We start from the raw sequence: 23,147 nt of genomic DNA, 5'->3' as shown, positions 1-23,147 counted from the left end.
TTGTGCCACTTTGGCTGCCGGCGGTATTTGATTTGATATTCCGGGATCCCGAGTGTCAGCTAATTGATGTGCCTCAATAAATCTGAAATTCGGGGAGCGTAAGTATGAGTGGTTCCCATGGGGCTGTGTTTTCAGTAACTTGGCCGATATTTTGGCAGTGCGAATGAGGCTCTTCGGTGGAGAGAAGGCAACTCAACTCAATCCAAACTCAATCCAATTACTCGCAACGCCCCAAGATGCCGGTTAAGTGGGGCTAAGCCGCTGCCCCGGAACGGAACGAATCGGATGGGCTTGGATCGGAACCAATGCCAATGTCCAACTCGATCGAGGATCTGGATCGAAAGATGCAAGTTGCGAGTTGCAAGAAGTGTCCATGGAGGCGAGAGGTGAATTGGAAGGGGGCGCCGTGCCGGGTGACACATGCGAGCTATCTGCTGCCATAAAAGCAGCAACAGCAACCTGGATAAAAGCGGCTTTCACGGGCAAGCGCACAGTGGGCCCAATTCGCGAGGAACCACATAAAAATAAAAAATTATATATATAAATTTAAATATGTTTAATAAATCATAATTTATTCAATAGCCAATATTCTGATGGTATATTTAATTTTTTGACTTAATTGACATGTTAAGGAGAATAAAATTTTAAGAAGTCTTTTGCAGTAGGACTATATAGACTGTCATTTGTTTGTGGCGGAAAAACACATACAGTTTTCAAGTATATTTTTTAAATATTTAAAATATATTAGTTTTCTAATTTGCAAACTTAAATCGCAGCCACTGTTCGAGGGACGACCGGCTTTTGGTTGGGCAGCGGCGACAAAGGCTGACGCTGAAGTGATGACCGGACAACAAACTACATTCAGCAGATAAATACTGAATTTATGACTTAATTTAACTGCGAGCCAACGACAATTTTGATGATACGGACCAGGGGAACGCGACGAGATGTGGCAAGATGGTTCTGGATGGGAATGGGATGGGATCGGCCGACTGAGTGGGCAGTGGCAGCCACGGAGCGGACACAGCCCGAATCCAGTACATTAGCCAATCCTGGTCGCACATCGCTTCATTCACAGCCCGAGACACACATAACTCAAGTGCTTGTGCCCGAGTGGGAAAAGTGGGTTCAGGGAAGAGGCAAAGGCAAAGGGACAGGGACTGGGATTGCGTTGGGTTAACGCCGATGGTGATGTCTCTATTGGCCGCAGAATCAGGGAAGCTGCACAGAGTTTTCCCCACAGCCCTAAATGCAAGGGGAATGCGATCGTGGAACAGGATCTGGCCAGGGAGTGGGTATCGGGGAGCGTTGGATCGGGAGGAAGCGATGGTTATCACTCAGCTAGCTGGCCAGGGCATCAATTAATTTATGGCCATGCGCAGCGCACAAATTGAGGCTGAATTGGAGCAAACCCAGCTGAAAAAGGGGGGAAATTCGCGGAAAAAAGAGGCAAACGGAACAAAATTGCAGGAAAATTGTGCTCGATGGGAAATATGTTCTTCTAAAACTAAACCGTGTTCTAGTACGTTGAACATTTAAGCATCATAATATGTAGTCAAACCAATAACATACATACAGCATATGATCACAAAATCACATGATCATAAAATAACAACACATAGGTATCAATAAATGCCTAAATAGTCATAATTAAATCCCATAAAGGTTTTCCCATGCAGCAACAGATGACGGAGCAGTGAAATCTGGCCAAGAAGGAAATCCCTCTGATTCGATGTCAGCCAACTGACGGATGAATTAGCCATGTCGGGGGTCACGAAGTTCACGGAACGGAAGGAAACGGAGATCGCACACAAAATGTGTTCTGCACCTTTGACTGGCCTTGCGTGTTCCACCAGGTGGGTCTTTGTCTTTGCCACAAAAGATTTTCACCTGCACTTCACTACCAAGAGCCACTTCCAATTCCAATTCCGATTCCGTACTCCATCTCGAGTCCGTCTTTTGTGACAGCAATTAACCGTCTCAGTCAGCCGGATTGTTCCGTCTGGAGGCGGGTCAGGTCGCCTTTCCTCCTGGCTTCTTTCACCAAAAAAATATACATATGCGTACAAACTGTTGCCCTCCAGTTCACAGAGCCACGTTGGTGAACTGTTCGTGACCCAAACAAATTATTAATTATTAATTGGGGAAAATATGCTGTAATTGTAGCGGTCGCTCTTCATCTTCTACCATTTTTCTATGGCTGAGTGGCCGAAAATTAAATGAAATTAGCCCTACAGGTAATTTCACTTTGCATGTGACGAATTTTCTTTCGGCGAGAAAGGTGCCGTGAGTCCATCGAAAACTTTTGTGGTATCTTGGTTGGCTGGGTGATCCGTTTGATTGAACCGACAGCTGGAAATTCAGGCAGGGTGATAATTGAGGCACTAAATGCAATAACCAAAAGACTCGCCATAACGAGCACCAGATTTGTCCACAAAAGCGAGCTAATGGAGTGATGATCTGGGACTCGAACTTAACTCAAACTGCCCAATCAGTCGCGACAAGTTCGCAGATTGAATGCATTTAACACTTTCGAGCAGTTAACAGGCCCAGTTCTTAACGCCCATACCCAATTCGCGATTCTGGGGCCTTCAAAACAGAATGCAGAATACAAAATAAAGGGCATACTGAATACTGCTCTCCGGAGTCTGGAGGCTCGATAATTTTGATTTATGTGGGTAAATCATGAAGGGAACGCAAAGATTTACGATGGATCAGCGGCAGATTTATTACTTTTTGATAGCGGGCGAGAGTCGAGCAGAGTGTAAAGGATTCGCGCCTAAAAAAATCAGTGAAAAAAGGCGCAAAAGAACCGCATTGAACTGAGTTCGATTCTGTTGACCAGGAACAGAAATCGAAAGGAGCTCAAGAGCTGAAGATGCCGATTCCTCAGATTGCATCGCCTGCAGCCGCTTAATGCGTGCCGCCGTGTCTTTAAGTTATTCTAATTTGCCCGCCGCCGCAGATGTTCCTCTGGCCCAGTCGATCCAGTCGAGTCCCAAGGTGTCAGCGGCACAAAAGTGTCCCATTGTCGTCGCCCCAAGGAGGATGAGGTGCCTCCTCAGGCGCTGGAACTGCATTCAGGTAACAGGTCAGGGCAGAGATAAGCATCTGAGGCGGTGCCATTGCAACAGGCTCCTTAATATGACCAATTTATTCAAATTCAACGCATCTTATCAAGTTATGGGAACACCAAATCGATGGGACAACAAGTCTATAGAAGGGTATACAAATTTGGGTATTTTCTGGGCCTTCGAGTAACATGTAAAGTATTGATGACAGATGGTATTATATATAGGTATATATATAGGTATATATAGGTAATTGTTAATTGTTAAACTACTTGTAATTGCTTAACTTTGTATGAATCTAACTCTTTAATAAAACTTCAGCTTGGAGTGGCATTTGTTGCAAACACGGATAATAATTCAAACAACTAATGATCAAAAGTTAACATCGAGGGAAAGTCAAAGTAAAATTCGAAAAAAATCAAGTTTGTGTTTAACTTTACGTCTTAAAGGGAAAGTAAATATATATTAAAACGAAATTAAAAAGAAAATATTTTATGATGCTTACTCAGTGTTCGCCTTATAAGTTTTCTTTATTTAACTAACTCTTAATTTTTGCTTATGCCCGTCTGTGTAGATTTGCACTACCAAGCCGTGGCAATTGTAAACCTTTAAAAAATTGTAAAAGCCACCATCGTGTAGTTTTGTGTCTGCCATTTAAACGGCGTTTCGAAATAGCCAAGTCGAGTGGATTTCGCATGTGCGATGTGCGGATTGGGCTGCCAAAAGGGAGTTTCAACTGAGCAGCTACTGCAATTAGTGGCAGCAACATCTTGTTGGCGGCTTCGATTTTCCAGTGTTGTTTTCTTGTTGTTTTTCCCTCATTTCGGAAAGCTGCAACGGTGAAAAGCTGAAAAACTGAAAAGCTGAAGAGCTAAAAACTGCGAACTCCAAACTGCGAACTGCAATCGCGATTTCTAGCTGGGCTTCGAGTGCAATTATAACGGTGCAGCGTGGTAATTACCTGTGAATGGCATTTGCATAATAACAGCCGTGCCGGCGGCACAATGGGTGATATCAATGCGGGCTACGAGGTGCCTTGTGGGTGGGGTAGTGGGTGGTAGAGGGTGGAAGTGGGTGGCAGTGGCAGCGGGGCTGTGGGCAGGTGGGCGGTGAGTTGGAGGTGGGGGACGCGGGTGGTCGCGTTTCTGCAGCCAATGCCCCGCCACTCGAACAAAAACAATCGCAATTACCAAACCAACCGAGAGTTGGTCGGTTCGCCTCAAGTCGGTGGCCAAAGGGTCTTAAAGAGGTCTGGGAACACCATCAGCCAAATAGCCAGCTACACTGATAGACTCTCGTATTTTAAGTATTATAAGGAATTCCTTAAAAACAAAGTTATTGTTTGGGATATGCATATAAAATACTTCATGCTGCTTTCCAATGTTTCAGTTATGGATTATTGTATTTAAGCATTTAATCACTTCCTTTTAATGTGTTTGCCAAGTTGAGCTTACAACAGTCGTTAAAAATAAAAGCTTTTAGTTCAAAAAGCTATCTGACAACAATTAAAAGGCTGTAAGTAATAATTTCGATAACAATTTACATACAAATGAAATGTCTTACTTATTTGCTAAGCAAACATGAGCTGTAATAGCAAAATATTTTTTAAAAATCATAAAATAATGAAGAGTCATTTAAGCAGGAACAACTTGTAGTCTAATCAAAGAGATAAGTACATATTCAAAACTTATTATATATTACTTGCACTTCATGACACCTTAATGCACTTTAGGTGTAATGCTTTATTTGCTTTGCTCCCAGGAACTACTGATTTCTTTCACTGTACCAGGAGGTCGAGGCCATCTGCTTGGCAGCAGAAATAGAAGTGGCAGTCCCTTGGCCACCGAGCCAACACGCTTGATGGCACCACCATTACCATCACTACCACCACCACCATGGTGGGGTGTTGGTTTTTGCTTGGTTTTGGTGTTGAGGTGGGGAGTGGAAAGTCGGATTCCGGGGAGTTTGGGCTGCGAATCCAGGCTGGTGTTGGTGCCACGCTCCGTCGGCTGTTCCGCCATTTTGTTGCGATTTTGCTGTTGCTACTGCTGCCACTGCACTTGGCTGCGATGTTGGGAGTTGCGAGTTGCAAGCTGCCCCCTGTGGCGCCTCTGCCTCCCACGCCAGCTCCTTCTTGCCCCCAGCAAGTCGACAACAATGTTAATCGCTCCTATGGTTTGCTCAAGATTCGGGTGACTAAAGACGTTTCTACGTTCATTTATATGCAAATTGCGGTAGTTATCGCCATTTTGTTTTCCATGTTTTTCATTTTCAGTTTTCCCCCAGTGTGTTGTGTTTTTCCTATTGCGCTTTTTGTGCAACTTCTAATTGCAGCTGCAATGGAGAGCTGGTAGCTTGCAACTTGCAGCTTGGCGTTTGAAGTTTGGCGTTGGGAGCTTGGAAAAGTGGAGGAGTGGAGAAACCGTCGTGGAAACGGGAGCTACTGTATCTGCATTTAATTAACCCTATAACGGTTCGCTAGCCATTCGATGGTTTGAATTTGAATTCGTGAATTATATGATGCGGTCACTAAACACGTACATTTTTCCCCCACATTTCTTAGCATTTTTCCAACTTTTCAGGCCATGCAGTTTGGATGTATTTTTGTGTTTTTTTTTTTTTGTTTTGAAACTGGCTCTGGAGCAGCGGCTTTTGTTATCGAATGCAAAACTATTTAGCCATTGCATGTTGTTAATAATTTTAAAATCAGATTTCCGCAATTTTGACGCAGACACGAAGGTAGTCGGCACAATCGACTTAGCTGCAGGAGTTTTATACATGCCTTTTTTTCTCCCTCTTGATTTTCTGTAGTTTTTTGAGCTCCATGACGTGTCCGTGTCTTGATTGCGGTTTCTGCCCTTAAAAGAGGCGACCGAAGGGGCCCAAAACAGCGCCAACTGCTACTTAAGCAGCCGCATTCAGGAGCGGATCGGCGGAAATCGGGGCCAGCGGTGGAAGCTATAGCTCCTGACAATTGTTGCGCAATTACACAGAAGACCTATGGGCACGCAACTTTTGGACGGTTTTGCGGTCTGCAGCCAGGATTTCGTACCAGCTCAAACTTAAACTGAAACTGAGAGAGTCAAATCGAATTGGAGTCCTAAACCCAAATCACGCCTCACAAAACTGCAGCACAAGTGGCTGCCGCATGTGGCTAATGTTGATGTTGCACGGTGGAAAAAGGGGAAGTTGTTAAGGTAGGAATGTATTCTTAATGTCATTTGACTTCTTTTCCCCGAATCTGTTGAAAACAAATCATAATTTTTAAGCAATGTGATAATATCTAGAACTAGAGAATTTAATTTTCATAAATTAACAATAAAAACATGTAATGTTAAAGCGTATGTAGAGTAGAACCCGTGACTTGGTTTGTAGGTACTTTCAATTGAAATTAATGGATTTTGTACTTTGCATTTCGTTTTGTGCAGTATTTTCTCTGTGTGTACTATTGCTACCGCTGCTGATGTGGCCGCTGCTCCCGTTTTGCTGACGTTGCTACTACTGCTGATGTTGCTGTTGTTGCTGCTGCCGCTGGTGCCGCTGTCCTCGGGTTCGTCCTCGATCACGCCATCGCCATGCACATGAACTACATTCGTAGCGTCTTTGTCTTGGATCCGCTTAGTCCGCACTGCGTCCCGAATCCCGGCGAGGAGTTGGAGCAGAGCAGAGCAGAGCGAATCCCTGTTTGGATGTTTCTGTTGCTGCGAAATCAATGTTGACGCAAATACGTGTATGTAGAATCATTTTGCCGACAGTTCAGACTTATTTCTTTCGCTACCGAATTTAATTGGATTTTCTCCCTGACTTAAGGGCTTTAACTGCTGTGGTATGTGGAAATCATTTCTGGCCCCAGACACGCAATGCCATCTCCATTCCCCCAACCCCTCTGCCCCCTCATTTTTCAGCTGGCCAACTGCAAGTTCACTCCTGTCGATGATGCAGTATCCACAGCTCGGCGACACTCCCCAAACAGCCCCCCCTTGCGGCCCCCCCATGCGGGGAGCAGTAAAAACTCACTTAATTTAGCAACTGCGAGGAGTTAATCATTACATTCCGCCGGCCGAGTGGTGCGTGCTCGCCGTGATACTCGAATCGATGGAGGAGCACATGACTCAGTCGCCCGCCGATTTCAGTATCGAAATCTGAGTGACGGACCCGAGAAATGGATTAAGGGATTACATCGCCATCACACCTAAATCGGAAAATATTACAAAGTAATTAATATTTACCTAAAATCAATCAAATTATGAAACATGGTGTATACTTAGCTTGCTAATATCATGTTTTATGTATTTACTTATATTGTATTGTTTGTATAGTAAAGTAATCATAGAGTAGATTTAGCTTTCTGATATTATATGTTCCTTTGATTGCATATGTTTAATATAGATACACTAATTTTTGTTATTAATTTATATACTTTTGAAATGATGTTAGAACGCAAGTGTTTGCCAACTTAATATTCAACATGCCATAATTTACTAAATACCATTCAAAGATTTTGTACCAGAGATCACTTTGATTACAATCGACATCAGTGTACATTAGTGTACATTTACAAAGTGTGACCTTCTTTAAATGGAAATATGTATGTCCCGTAGAATGTTACAGTTAATGGCATTTCAAAATCAATTTCGCGGCTACACCAACTTTTAAGAAGAATCAGGAAGTCGTTGCAATTTAAACAACAATGGAGTAATGGAGTACGTACTATTTGTTCGCTTTCGCGTTACTCAGCAAAATTTTGAGCAACATTTGTATGCAAATGGGAAAAAGCAACTGGAGCCAGACAAAAAGCGACACTTTAATCATTCTGAGCAAGCGCTTAACATTTCCGACCAACAAAAACAGAAATTTGAGCATATTTCCGCTGGATTTGCTCTATGAAAGAAGGTCTGGCGCTGAGAAAAATATGTTTAACTACATATCTGAAGAAAGACTACTTCTAACTTAAATAGAGACGAAATTACCCTCTACATAGATCGATATGGATAAATTGTCACAGTACAATTTGCGTTATTTTATGTGAAAGTTTACATTTCATAAATATACTTAACAATTCAAGATAGTAAATGGGAAGTTAAATTGCAATGTATTTTGTATCTTGCGGTTTGAGATATTATTCTCTTTGTGTAGGGACTTTCCAGCGAAAGGTTTTTCTCAATGAGGAAGCTACATTGCTGTGCCTAAAAGTTATTTTCTATTTGTTTGTTAGCTTTACGAAATACCAACTCTGTGTTTGGGTTGGAGGAGAGTTCTACCCCAGGGTTCTTCACGGTTCACCAAGCTGGCGGCCCACTCCTCCAGCTCAACCTCCACCCTCCGAAAAAAAGAATATGACCCCCGCCTTGGTGGAAATCAGCATATGCATATGCCTACATGTGGGTAAACACCACCGCGTCGCTAACCACGGCCACAAAAACTCCGCCCGGCCTGAGCACTTCTTGTCTACATTGTTTGGAATATTTTCAGCCGGACAACGGACATACGGACAAACGGACGGCGGACAAACGGACAGGCGAGCAAACAAAAACAGGAAGCGTGGCTACCACAAATATGCACGGCACACAGGGCTGGGCCCTTAGTTTTGGGTAACTCTGGGCTGGGATGTAGATACTAGATGGCTATCTGGCTGGAACTTGACCACTTTGCTGCCGAAATAATGGCGGCCGGCAGGCGTTAGCCAAGGCGGCCATAATTAATGCGCCCATCCCCGAAAAAGTTGCACGAAACGCAATTAGAAGCAGGCACACAGTCGAACGCCCTTTAATGAAATTTCCATATGTTACATAAACTATAAATTTAATATAAAAAAACAGTACGTAATTTTGAAGGATAGAGTTATAACTTCAAGAAAATGAAATGCTTTCTATTCGAAACGATTTGTAAAAGATTTCAGGGTTAAATTAAAATCTTCTTTCTATTAAAATTTTATAAAGGCGTATACGGAATTTTTGTTTTAGATCTTACTATCATAAAATGCACATTTAATTTACTAAAATTATATGTCGTAATATGATAACTAATAAATAAAAAATGTAAATGTGTTTTATTAACATAAAATAGGCACTATTAATATTAAAAAACAAGCTTGTATTTAAAGAAGTTGGCCTGTAGCAGCGGGCATAATTTGTGTTGTTTTGGAGGGTTAATTTGCGCCCCATCGGGCGGTTTGTTAGATACAGTGATAAATGTTTAATTAGCCGCGTTATTAATCTAATCAATCATGCAGGCCGAAATCAATCAGGAGAGGGGAAGTGGAGGGACTGGGCAACGCGAGTTAATTCCGCTGCTTAACATCCGATCAACACTAAGCCCCCTTCCAATCCCCCCTCTCTCATCATCACTGACTCTTTGGCTTTCTTTGAGTTTTCTTAGTCGGCGCTCATTGGACACATCTCTGTATTGCAGTTAACAAGGGAGTGAAAGAGACAACTATGTAGCTTGTGCGCAGCTGCGCCTCTGCTCTCCAGACACGCCTCTCACTCGCTCTCACTCAGTTTGCCAGCCAGCTTGAGTTTGGCTCAAATTATGTAAGGTGAGTCCAGCTCAACGCGCTCTCCCTCTCTTTAAATTTGTTTTTTTTTTCTTTTTTTTTTGATAAGTATATACAACATATATATTTTTTAGTGGAAGCAACTTTTGCCTAGTCTTCTACGAGCATAAATAAATTAGTACGCCTGCGTTGGACAAAGTTCTGTGTGCTGCGTGCATGGTTGTGCATTTTGAATGGCAAAACTTGTGCCTCTCTATCTGCGTAGAATCATTGTTATTTTGCGCTGGCAAATTATAGGCCATTAAAATTGATTATTTTCTATTATCAGTGTGGGCGGTTGTCCGTTCGCCGCCTCTCTGTCACACCCCCTGGAAAAACGAGGGGCATAGAAAAGCGCGGCAGCAATGGGGAGTTGCAAAAACAACACCTCTGGTTGTGCAAAAATCATTTCAACTTAAAAGGGCCAAACAAGCACACATGCATATGTATGTATGTATGTACATACACAGACTTAAAAGTTGGCGGCCATTATTACACGGCTCCTGATTTCTGTAAATCAGCCAACCAGCGAACAAGTGGGAGTGAAAGGGGAACAGTGGGCGAAATAAATCAATTAGCCGACCCATCTTCACCTCGTGCCGCTCCAGTCACTCCACTGCAATCGCAATGCATCGCACCCTCCCTCTCGCTCTGGCTCCTTTGCTGCGCAGCCCTATCTCGCTCTCTCTTTCTCTCTGCCTAGTTAATCGGTTACATCGCTGCTTACCACCTTCTTGCCACCCAAACTGCACACCCCACCTGGCCAGTAGCCACCGCGGTGGTTGGCCAAAACGAGTGGAGTCGCGTCCAACGCGGATTCATTGGTTTCTCGTCCGGCCAAGTCACTTATGTCCGCCAATGTCCCGTGTAATGCGTTTTTTGCGCATCCTCGTTTTTGAGGCAGCAGCAGAGGATAGCAGCACCAAGGATATTGATATCACGCAGAAAAATTAGTTATATTATACAATTACTATTTAATAAGTTCGAATTTCGGCTTTAGGTGTTGCAAGCGGTAAGACAGAGAAATCGCTTTTCAGTTATGTGTTAAGCGTTATTTATAATATATGTTTATCCATAACTTTTGCTAGAACTTATCCTAAACTGTTAGTATTAGCAGTAGTATAAGTAGTATTGTAAACATTAAAACAATTTTATCATATATGTACATGAATTTAATATTTTAAAATATATTATTAATAGAATCTGCCTTTAGTACTTTTGTTGTATTTTTTAAAATTATACTTCTAGTATATGTTAAATTAACGGATGTATATAATACAGTTTATTGCATATGTATTTTTACTACCATGTTAAATAAAAAAGTAACATTATAGACGCTTTTAAATGTAAAAGCAATATTAATTTTTTAGGAAATATAGACCTTTTCCATTTTTATTTCAAGATTAAGTAATCTCTTAGTTACGATTTTATCATATTATTTTGTTTCCATTCCCGAAAATCACATAAACTGCATACAAAAAGCTGCTATAGGTTTTTTTCAGTGCTCTCTTTAGTGATCGATGATTGACAGCCATTTCGTGGTGTCGGCATTTCCATATAAAAACTTTTCCAACTCACCAAACACCACGTATGTATTACCAAACAAAATCGCTGCTCAATTAAACGGCCAAAAGCAACTGGTAGCGCAGCTCTGGCCACAAAAGTTTTCATAAACAATGCACTGAAATCGAATGGTCGGTCGAGTAATTAATTATTGAACTTTTACAACTGTTTCGCTTTTCTACACATTCACATCCACCTCTGATTTTGCCTCTCATTTTCACAGCGAAGTGCTCAATGGGGCGACGCTCAAAGCGAGCACACACACACACAAACACACTCACATACACACACTCAGACTCAGAGGCGGTGAAAAAAAAAAAACCCCTGAATGCTCAGTGGCAAACCGACCACAACCACAGGCAAACCAGAATGCAGCAACAACGGGCACTGGCACTGGAACAGCTATAGCAACCCGATCCAGGTTTTGGCCAAGTAAGATATTGCGCTGCCGGTGGCTCCGAGTTCAGTCTCATTCAGCGAGTCGGCGGGCGTTGAGTTTGAGTGCGAAGTGCGGTGCGCGTCGAGTCAGCGAGCGTTGAGCAGCGGCAGCAACAACACGACGCAACAGCAACATTAGCAGCAACAGCAACAGCAGCAGCAACAGCAGCAGCAACTGAAGCAGCAACAGCAACTTGCAACAGCAGCTAGCGAGCGGTTCCGGTGCGCGTTTTCGAGTGGCGTTCCGAAAAAAGTTCACAAATAATCGCATCAAAAAACCGTCGGTGAAACAGAGAGCCCCACAAAATGCCGCCTGTTCACTGAGAAAAAAAACCAATATAGAGCAAACACCAATTGCATTGCTGGCGTTTTAGAGTTCAGAGTGGAAGCGTGGCATGGCAACCAGCACCTCACCGGGGCCCACAAGGACAACAGCAGCCATCAAAGTCGCCCTGCCAGGAGGAGCAGCATCCGCAATTCCCGGCACCGCCGCCTCCCAATCCCCCGGCGCAACCATGCCCATGGCCGCCGTGCCATTGCCGTCGCATCTGCAGCTGCTGGGCAGTTCCGCCGGAGGCGTTGGCCAGCCGGCGGCAATCACGCCCGTTTCGCCCACGGCAGCCACCACAGGTGAGTGCTTGGCTAATTAGTATTAAAAGGCTTCTTTAGCACATTTTAATTTATTTCTGGTTCGAGTTGAATCGAAACAAAACGATTCCTTCTAACGGAACAACAACATTTTATTGACTTTGTCGACTGCGAAACACGTTAACTTACTGGGCGGAGTTGAGAAACACTTTGGGCTTGCACAGATTTCAGTTTTTATTTAAACATCTTAAATGATGACTTTTAAAATATATAAAAACTCACATCTAGAAAGAAGCGGGTTTAGTTAGTTTTATTGAAATATTTTTTATTGGGAAGCTTAAGCTAGAAGAGTAGTAAATTATAACCGAAACAACAAAAAATGTATTTCGAATAAATATATTTTTAAATCATCATAATTATTATCAATAAACATCCAAGCTTTTGGTACTTATAACCAAATGTCATATTGAATTTGACTAGGCAACTTCCAAAAAGATTTTCGTTTTATGTTTCTAGCAACGAGATATAAAAAAAATACGATTACAAATATAAAGTACGATTAATAGCACAAGAGCATGAAATAAAAAATGTGCAATTTTTATTCTTTTAACATTTTTTCATAGCAGGAAATTATGTTTGTTGTTTTTAAATACAGGTTTGATTTACTTTATTTAGCAGATAGCTTTAAGAGCTACTAAAGTTGCTTTTAAACTCACTGATTTTCCGGTTGTTCTATGTTTTATTTTGCAAGGGAACTACAAATGTTTTATCTTCTAACATTTAAGCTAAGTTCGGCGATTTGTTAGTTGATTTTACTACTAATGTTGCCGCGTTGCAGCGTCTGTGGCTGCTGCTGCCTCTTGTGGCATTGCTGTTGCTGCACGCTCCATGTGAGCCGCAAGTTTCGGGCGAATTCCGTGAACTGACAGGGATATCGGAATCGGAGGCCCGAAACAGTTTAAAACAAAAGCCAAGCGGCCGAAAGAAACTGGTGGCACTAGTCAAATGCCTGCTGGAGCAGTGCAATGATTTGGAAATTTCACAACAGCAACAGCGACGCAGCAGCAGCAACGCTGCAGCAGCAACACGCAGCAACACAAGCTGTGGCAACTGTTTTGGTCTTTCGCACATCAGTGGCAATTTGTTTTGCACAAGTATGGGTTGTCAAATAAAATTAGTTCACGTCGGCGGCCATTGAATGTATCTGCAAGATACACACTCACACACACACACACACACTCAGTATATTCCCCGGATGGAAAAAGCGGGGAGCAGCGGGCAGCAAAGCTTTGACTTGTCTCTGGAAGGTGTTGGAAGTTGCACAATAAATAAATAATTATAAAAAGAGCCCCGAGAGGTAGAAACTCAGAGACTCGCTGAAAAAGAGACACCAAACTGTGAGGGCCGGGGGGCTGGTGAAGGGAACCATCAGTGGGGGGGTAGCAGAAAGGGGCAGTAGGTACATGGCATACATTGAAGTTTAAGCATAGGGCAGAAACCATACTTAGGGCTCTCAGGTTACGTGGTGCGTGTATTCGCATTATTCTTAGAAAGCCAAGCGTATAAAAGGTGTGCACAATGATTCCGAAGAGTCCGAAGAGTGCCTCAGTTCGGTGGGGCCCAGTTTGGGTTATATGGTTTATAGTTCGGTTTTGGTAAGGTTAGGTCTGCGATTTCATATGTACAGGGACCGAACACCACTCCTTACGTTACTGGCCACTTGCGTTACGTTTGCGCATATGTGTGTCACCCCAGATGGCGATTCTTCCGGCTAAGGAATCGGGGCTACCATTTCGGGACTCTTTGGGCATTTTTGAGAATATGATGAATAGCGTAGTATTACTAGTTGCTAAGTGTGCCACCTTCAGTGGAGATTACCTACTATATAGAGACTATAATGCTAGAATGCTTAACCTGCAAAGTTTCGAAAAAATTGTAAATACATAAAATATTTATATACGGAACATTTTCACCTTCCTAAAGCACTTTAACTAACGTCTAAACGAAGCTCATCATCCAAACCGCTTTATTCCATGAAAAATCCTTACAACATTATTGCATTGTTATATTGTCTTTAAGTTAATAACAATTCCTTAATATATATACATTATCATAAGCATTTATCTGGGGATTTTTAAATTTAAATTTAAATTTAAATTTAATTTACTACCAAACTTGTCATGAGAGATCATTATAATCCAATTCTTTTATTTCATAATCTACAAGCCAAACATAGAACAGCAGATACATAATTAAAAAGCAATTATGCACCTCTGAGAAGATCAAGGTGTTTAGTTTCAATTTGCATATGTGTGTACCATTCAGGTTAGTCGCAATTAATAGGCGACCATAATCCAGAGCCGTACAATGAAATCCCATAGAGGATGGCATAAAATTAGAGTGACTTATGTAAGAGCACGTCGCCCCGCAGCAAAATTCTTGGAGCTTAGGAAAATGTGCGAAGATCGCAGTAATGCGCACTGGCAGTAAAAACCAGAAGCTTCGCTTTCCAGAGGACGAGTAATGCGCTGCGCGCGACAAACAAGATCAGCGAGCACTAACTGAAGGGGATTGGGATTGGGATGGGGATGTGGTTAGGAGATCGGGATGAGGATGCGTCGAGGGGCCACATAAAAAGCGAGCAACTTTAATTTATATGCGCTGACTGGGCGAGGGGGGAGGGAGGAGGGGAGCGGAGTTGGAGCGGCAAAAAGTTACCGGTAGCAATAAATCAAACTATCAATTGAATTCCGAGGCGATCATCACTTGTGGCGAGCTGCGATCCCCAGTTCAAGTTCGAGCTTCAGTCCAACTCCGATCGGCATCGCTTCTTGTTATAAGTCTCACGGTGACGTGCGAACCGATACACTGCGACAAATCATTAGCTACTCCTAAAATATAACCACTTTTGGGGGATATAACATCAACAACACATTTAAATGCACTTTTTAAATTAGCAACAGCTGTAAATATTAACTTAAACATAACTATAGCTTTTCATTTAATTTTCATCAATCGTTTCATCCTTTTATTTAAGAAGAAATCATTATTCATTTACCATAAATATTGCAAGCTTACAGTATATAAACATATAGTACTTCAGATAATCATGTATAATATCTTTTATATATTATGAAACGTTTAACTGACTACTGTACAAGAAGAGCATAGCTCTTGAACTAAACAATATAAATGATATATGCAAATTTGGAGCACCCAATTAAAATCGCAGTGTACCCCACGTAGAAGAAAAGCGAATGGTTTGGCTTTTGGGCCGTGGTTCCAGCGATTTTAAGCCGCTTTTGCAATTGACTGAGGCGCATCGCAGGGCAGTCGGAGCTGTCGCATGGCGTAGTAAATCATCGGTCGATCCATAGAATCTGGACTGTGACTGCAACTGCGATGGTGAGTCCAGGATCGGGACTGGGACAATCCGGGGGCAAACCCACCGCCTGTTGACATCCAAGTTGGCCGACTGCTGCGGCCGGCGGCATAAATCAAGCATGGCCATAACCGCGGCCACAACAATTGGCGCAACATGCGAGTGCAACAAATTGCAGCCGGTCACTTTTAAATGGAGTAAGCTGGTCCATGTCCCAAGTACCAGTCCCAGTTCCAGTCCCAGTCCCATCTGCATGGGGTTTAATTAGCCCGGGAGCTGATGGAGCTGCTGGAGCTGGCGATGCTGGCGGAGATCCCCAATCGAAGTGCATACTGGGAACACGATGGCATGCCGTCGCCACACACGGAGCTCGATCGCACCAAAAAAGAGGTGTTAAAATGTGTGCAGTTCTCGCGATCAGATAAAATGTCAAAATGAACATAAAAGCTTCTACATCCGAGGAATGGCCAATTGCTGCCAGCCAAGTGACAAGCGATCTGCCATCCCATCCCATTCTGCGATCCTGCGATTTCGATTGTGATTGTGATTCCGCGATACAGAGATCCACACATCCAGAGATCCAGAGTTCCAGCGATCCAGAGTACCAGCTCCATCCTACAAATTGCCAGCGAGAATTTCATAAATTCCGACTGGAATCAGCAGTCGGTGTCAGCGGTAATGGACCACACCGCGTCCATTATGCCCATAAACGTTGACACTTCCGCCACTGGACGGGGGATAGAGGATGGAGCAGCTCCTCCTGGCAGCTCCTCCACCTCATTCTCTTACTCCTCGACTTTGACTTTGACTCTGACTTTGACGTCGTCGATCAAAAACACACCGAAATTTGTCCGCTGTCCATCGCAGCTGCCCCCCAAAATGATCGGAGCCCCAGTCCGAGTCTCCAGATGATCGGGCTACAAATTTCTTGGTGTTTCTGTGTCACGCGCGGAATGCCGGCAACAGCTTCGTTTAAATTCCAATTGACGTTTAATGATTTGGCGACCCTGCACTCAGAAAAATAGTGTTTACTAGAGAAAGATCACAGAAGACTTGGAAGAAATAGCAATACCATTTAATAATGCAATTTAATTGGATACAGCCTATAAATGTGTTACCTGTTTATTTAAATAATATTACTTTTGAATTTCAAATTTATCCTGAAATTGGTTACAAAAATTAAATTTTTGTTCTTCAGATACAAAATATTTTAATTATGAGCTATATTATTTTCTATAATATAATATTTTCTTCCTTAATATAAAATAAAATCTTAAAAGGTGCTTAAGTCTCCTTAAAACCTTCTAGCCACACTTTTTTTTCAGTGTCCTAATGATTACTCTCCCATTTCAGTTCTCGCCCAACCACACAGCCTGAGTCCCTCCACGCCCATCCTCACCCAGGGAGCACCCCCCGCTCCGGCGCTGGGCGGCATCTTCTGCGGAGGCAGTGCAGCAGCGGGACCAGGAGCAGCAGCAGCAGCGGCGGCCACCAATCTTAACGCCCTGGCCTCGCAGCATCGACTACTAGAGCTGTCCCGCTTTGGATTGCGAGGATATGATCTGGCCCAGCATATGCTGTCCCAACAGGGAGCCGTATCCAAGTTGTTGGGTGAGTGGAGGGGGATTAGCGAGGGGCTGTTGAAGAGTGGGGAAGTAGGAAAGTGGAAAAGTAGGAAGTACGACGTGGTCTAGACCAGCCTGACCAATGCGATCAGCGGCATGACGCGGAACCACAAAACACGCGCCCCAAATGCAATTGCCAAGTGTCCCCAAGTGTTCCCAAGCGTCCCAATCGATTTGCACGGCTCCGTTTGTTGGGGTCACGTAAACACGACAAATCGATTGGCAATCGCCATCGCCCCCACCTGCACCTGGACACCCCCACGTCCACTCCTCCTCCCCAGGAAGTCTGCAGCAGCCGCACACCTGTTGCCACCTGTGCCCAGAACACCCAGAACACAGCCATGTCAATCTCGATTTGCACACATCTGCACTCGAAGTGGCTAATTGGAATTGCAAGCTTAAATCTTGAGCCGGAAGCAAAGAATTCTTCGGCTTTTAGCGACCATAAACAGCTATAAACAAGAAACATAACAATGTGATCTAAAAGATACAAATGTGTATCTCTCTCTGTGTTAACTCTATCTCTATCTCTAACTCTATCTTTGACTCTATCTCTATCTCTAACTCTATCTTTAAATGTTAACCCTTTAGTATGTTCCATTTCTTTTGGAGCACAAGCTTATAAGTCAGACCCATGAATAGTAAGAAATTGAACTACAACAATGAATCATTTTTTAGAAACACTTCCTGATGAAAAGAACACACTTGCAAACCCTAGGAAAATGTTAAACAATAATTAGTTAACAAACCGCAATTCAAATGATATAGCAACTAACTGTGGAAGTGCTGTTTTGTTTAGTGTGTCGGGAAAAGATACGCCAAATAAATCTGCCCATTCACAAATATTCACTAGCGTAGCTGCCAATCGCGCCAACCGATCTGAGTGGATGCCATTCATTCCCATTCAAGTCAATTTAAATTGTGTAAATAATTTCCGTTTTGCACAAAAAGCTAGCTGGAAAACAAATGTACAAGTACATTTGTGCCCATTCATTAATTTAAGGCAGCCGAATGCGCCGAGAAAAAATCTTACTGCCACTGTGATAAATGCAAAATTGAGTTTTTATTACTCGAAATCAAAAGTAATGTTAGTTAATCTGGGTTTTTAATCTAACTATATCTCGGTATTTTCCACTAGTGTAATTAATTCGCTATAAAGTAGCCGAAATCAAAGATTAACCAGCTCATTCGGCGACTTGAAGGAAAATTACTGGCATTTTCTCGCTGTGTAAGCCGGCGACAGAGCTCAATTTACAAGATAAACGCGCGCGCCTGTCAACTGCTTCCGACGAATTATCATTTGAGCCGACTTTGTGACTCCGGTGACTCTGGTGGCTCTGGTGGCTCCGGCGGCTACCAATGCGACTTGGAGTCTGGGGCCGCTGAGCTGATGTTGTCAAATATTCAAATTAGCGCTCTGCTGAATGGACGCCGGCTGCTGGCTTAATTGTCTAGTTAGTTAGTGGCTCGGAGCAGGCAGTCAACAGGTAGCAGGTATCTGCCATTCCATCTGCCATCTCTGCTATGTGTGGAAGTATCTACTATCTACTATCTAGTATCTAGTATCTAGTGTGTGGAAGCCTCCAAAAGCAATACAATGCACTGCGCCCGCAGGGCTTTTGACCCATTCGAAACGCCCACACGGGCACGCCAGCTTTGAACAATGTGAAAATTATGCGAGTCGCACAATACTCAAGCCCAAGGCACCGAAACTGGCAATAGAAAATAAAACAGCCAAATTGATTGCACAACTGGGATGGAGATGGGGATGGGGATGGGTATGGGGATGAGGAATAGCGGAATATGTCTACTTAAGTTTACACAGCCGGACACGCCCTTTAGAGCGAACAGATTTTGTGGCTACCAAATTCATTTGGTTAATTGACCACATTTTTCACAAACAATCAGGGCTAAATTTGTTCTCAAAACAACAAAAGTCTCAATGATTAAACATAAATTTACATCGTTTTGAATAACATTAAAATGGGGGAGAACTCGCTGCTTTTAATATCTACAACTTAAAGATAAATATTTACTTAAACTAAATTTATTTTATATATCACTTATTTAGTTTAGATATACATACCACTTTTCTGGTGATAGAACCATATTAATTTAAACTATATAAGGCATATCCTTCTTTTATAGCTTCCTTGCAACTAAAGATGCATCTACCATGTACCATGTACCATGTCTAACCCGCAATTTACCATATCCATCTTGCAGGCACCCTGCGACCACCTGGCCTAATTGGCGGCTCCAAGCCGAAGGTGGCCACCCCGACTGTCGTCTCCAAAATCGAGCAGTACAAGCGCGAGAATCCGACGATCTTCGCATGGGAAATCCGCGAGCGATTGATCACCGAAGGTAGGTGAACAAAGGCCGGGAGGATACCGATTTCGATTATGGAGTAGGGATAGTGAGTAGGGAGTAGGGAGTATCCAATGGGAAGGGACACAATGCGAGTAGCTGGGCTAATTAACTGACAGGGAACCCCCGAAAGCGAAATTGCCCAACAAATGACAACGGTCGCGACAGGCGACTGGACTTGGTTCCAACTCGCTTACGCGCTTCTCCAGCTTCCCAGAACCTATAGCTCCTGTAGCTCCTCCAGCTTCTGCCCTCAGATTGACAGGAGGAACTGGATGGGAGCAGCCATCAGCAACGGGCATCGGCACCGGATTGATGTGTTTATGGTGCTCGTAATGCTCGAATACTCGAATGCCCGCCGAGGGCTCATTTAATGTTGTAAGGCATCGATCGGTAGGATATACATACATTGGATATTGTTCCACTGCGGCAGATTTCGATTTATCGATTGGCTAATTTATGAACATCCGCTGCGAGTCGTCCGATTGATATGTAAATGTGCTCACATTTGTGTCACTCATTTCGGTCTCCCTCCGCCGAAGTTGCGAGATAATCGCGTTCAGAATAGGAGCCAGTTAAGTAGTCCAATCGGCAAGTCTCAGCCAGCAGTCCATCAGTCGACAGTTGTCCGTGGGCAGTGGAAGATGGTCAGAGGAGTGCGGACTGTGGACAGTGGACACTGGGCAAGAGGACAGTGTGCAACGAATCGATCCGATAGCCATCTCTCGCATGAGACGCACGAACACACACACGGCGAGATCGCAATCGCTCCGCTCATTACAGTCAATCTGCAGCTCATTGCGGGGTCAGCAGCAGGTCATGATGCACTGCATCCGGTGCAGGAGACAGGGAATAAATGGCTAGCCAAATCAGCTTCCTTTTCCCTTTCAATACTGTCATTAACAATTGAAATGAACTGATTTTAAGCAGTAGGATTCTATTCATTCATTATTTCAGTAGCTAATCTGTTGTTTATTAAATAGCTTACAAAAAAAATGTTTTCATAAATATTTAATGTTTTAAATATTGTAAACTATCTGGAGATAAAATCGCAATATAAATCCTATAAAATAAATTTAATACAGAAGTGACAAAAGGTTGAAGCTTTTAAGATAACAATTTGATTTGTTTGGCAAGCAACAAACTTTAGGAATATTTAGAAAAAAGGCTTGTTTTAGGTATCATAGATAATTCTTAGAATTTTGAAAATAACTTCCAAAAAATCATTAATTTTTTTTTACCATATCCCCAAGGCGTCTGCACCAATGCCACTGCTCCCTCGGTGAGCAGCATCAATCGCATATTGCGGAATAGAGCGGCGGAAAGGGCAGCTGCGGAATTTGCCCGGGCGGCGAGTTACGGCTATGCCATCCATCCCACGCACCCGCATCCGTACACCAGTTTCCCCACCTGGCCGGCGCATCATCCGCTGTGGGGAGCAGTGCCCCTGGCCACGCCACCTGCTGCACCTGGTGCTCCACTGCAGCCGGGTGGCAGTGGGAGCAGCTATGGCAGCGATGGCAACATGAGCTCAAATCCCAACAGCAGCAACAGCAACACCAACCACAGCAATGGCCACCACACCAACAGTGGCAGTGCCTGCGGAGATAGTAGTGCCGGGAGTGGACGCCTCTCGCTGCCGGCACTGTCGCCGGACTCCGGGAGTCGGGATAGCCGCTCCCCGGACGCAGATGCCAACCGGATGATAGGTGAGCCAAGAAATATCAGAGTAAATGCCATTTAAACTAAACCAAAAATGTTTTGCAGACATCGAGGGCGAGGACAGCGAGTCGCAGGACAGTGACCAGCCGAAGTTCCGGCGGAACAGAACCACCTTCAGTCCGGAGCAGCTGGACGAGCTGGAGAAGGAGTTCGACAAGTCGCACTATCCCTGTGTGAACACCCGCGAGAAACTGGCCGCCCGAACGGCGCTGAGCGAAGCCAGGGTGCAGGTGAGTCGATAGAACCTCCTCGTTTTTTTTTGGCATACCAACAAAGCTCCCAATATCGAACACCCCCTACTAACCAACACACAGACGGAGCTAGCAGCTCCAGTGATGAACACACACAGCGAATCCCCGTCTCTTCTTTTATCGACTAACAAATTGTCTCTTCACCGATTGATCAACCAGGTTTGGTTTTCCAACAGACGAGCGAAATGGCGGCGCCACCAGCGGGTCAACTTGCTCAAGCAGCGCGACTCGCCCTCGACATCGAGCTCACCCACGCCGGTGGTCACTCCGGCGGCCACGACCACAACGGCTCCCGTCCCGGTTCCAGTTCCAGTTCCAGTTGCAGAATCTGGCCAGCAGAAGCAGCCATATCCATACAGCCAGCACCACCACGGCAGCACCAGCAGCAGCATGTGCAACACCAGCAGCAGCCACACTTGCAACACCATGAGCTGCAACACCACCACCACCAGCAGCAGCAGCAACAGCAGCAGCATCCACCACCACCACATGGCAGAGTCAGCAGCAGCGGTGGTGGCCACTGCCTCACCCACAGCATCAGCTCCATTATCAATGGGCGGTGAGAACAGCGCATTTCGCGCCCTGCCCATGACCTTGCCGATGCCCTTGACCTTGCCCACGGCTTCGGCGGCGGCCTTCGCCCTCAGTTTCGCCCGCCAGTACATAGCCAAGTACATGGGCACGCCCATCAATCTGGGCCATGGTTCGTCATCGAGCCAGGCCCACGCTGGACGGGATTATCGTTCGGAGGAGGGTGAGCATGAGGATGAGGATGTGCAGGAGGTAATCAACGTGGAGCACGACGCCGAGTGACCATTTCATTCCTATCGCTTTAAATCGAGAATATAGTGCAATTTTTTATTACATAATTTATTCAGTTTCTATCACTACAAGCAACTTTTAACCGCGTGCTGAGTACAAATAAAATCGAAACGATACGAGTTCTCACGAGTTTCGTATAATTGGTTTGGGAATTCACAAGATGACACCCTTTGACACCTGGCGAAACACAAACGGGGGAATTGTGGAGATCTCGAAAGAGACTTTTCGAAAATAACTCAAGTGGACAAATCTGACAATTTTGTGGCTACCAAAAGCGAAGTGAAAAGCAGACATCGAGTTGTAGTCTCCCAGTGGCACACAGGCTGCTTCACGAACTCAAGTGCCTGGCGAGAGATGGGTTTTGGGTATGCTGCGGATCTGGAGGAGATCTGAGGGGTTATGGAGGGGATCTGGTGGGGATTTGAAGGAGATGCGAAAGGGGATACGAGGGGGATCCATCGCTGGAGCCGGGTGATTAATGTGGCTTTAATTACATGCGCTGGCGAGTAGTCGTCGCCGTCCTCGTTTTTGTCGTCAATGTGTATGCTCGGATGGATCACTATAATTATATAGATGGCCGAATTAAATTTTAATTTAACGCCTGTCAAATCAAAAAACCACTGCCATAATCGTTCGCTCAAGAGTTGATTCAAGATGATCCACGGGGGCAGCACCCGAAAACAGTTATTCATTTCATCGCTGATCGGTGTGAATCAATCGCGCTATGCGCCAACTATTTCTCTTTACCTTAGCACCATCCATCCATCTATACATCCATCT

General features: G+C 44.1%; 1 protein-coding gene across 2 annotated transcripts; it reads left to right on the top strand.

Annotated features, from left to right (window-relative positions):
* Positions 1-11,527: 11,527 nt before the first annotated feature.
* LOC6533883 (paired box protein Pax-6) lies at positions 11,528-22,486 on the top strand. 2 transcript variants are annotated; one of them, XM_002094547.4, is made up of 6 exons: positions 11,528-12,237; positions 16,931-17,188; positions 19,429-19,569; positions 20,826-21,281; positions 21,340-21,524; positions 21,705-22,486. In XM_002094547.4, exons 1-6 carry the CDS (start codon positions 12,003-12,005, stop codon positions 22,356-22,358), a joined length of 1,929 nt encoding a protein of 642 aa, XP_002094583.1. In that variant the 5' UTR covers positions 11,528-12,002; the 3' UTR covers positions 22,359-22,486. The 2 variants fall into 2 exon arrangements, with proteins under 2 accessions (XP_002094583.1, XP_015050315.1); XM_015194829.3 differs by having other exon boundaries at positions 21,722-22,225.
* Positions 22,487-23,147: the final 661 nt, after the last annotated feature.

Source organism: Drosophila yakuba, chromosome 3L (assembly GCF_016746365.2).
Source record: "Drosophila yakuba strain Tai18E2 chromosome 3L, Prin_Dyak_Tai18E2_2.1, whole genome shotgun sequence".
Classification (NCBI taxonomy): Eukaryota; Metazoa; Arthropoda; class Insecta; order Diptera; family Drosophilidae; genus Drosophila; species Drosophila yakuba.
Note: the sequence above shows the minus strand (reverse complement) of the source record. Positions and strands in the feature narration are given on the sequence as shown.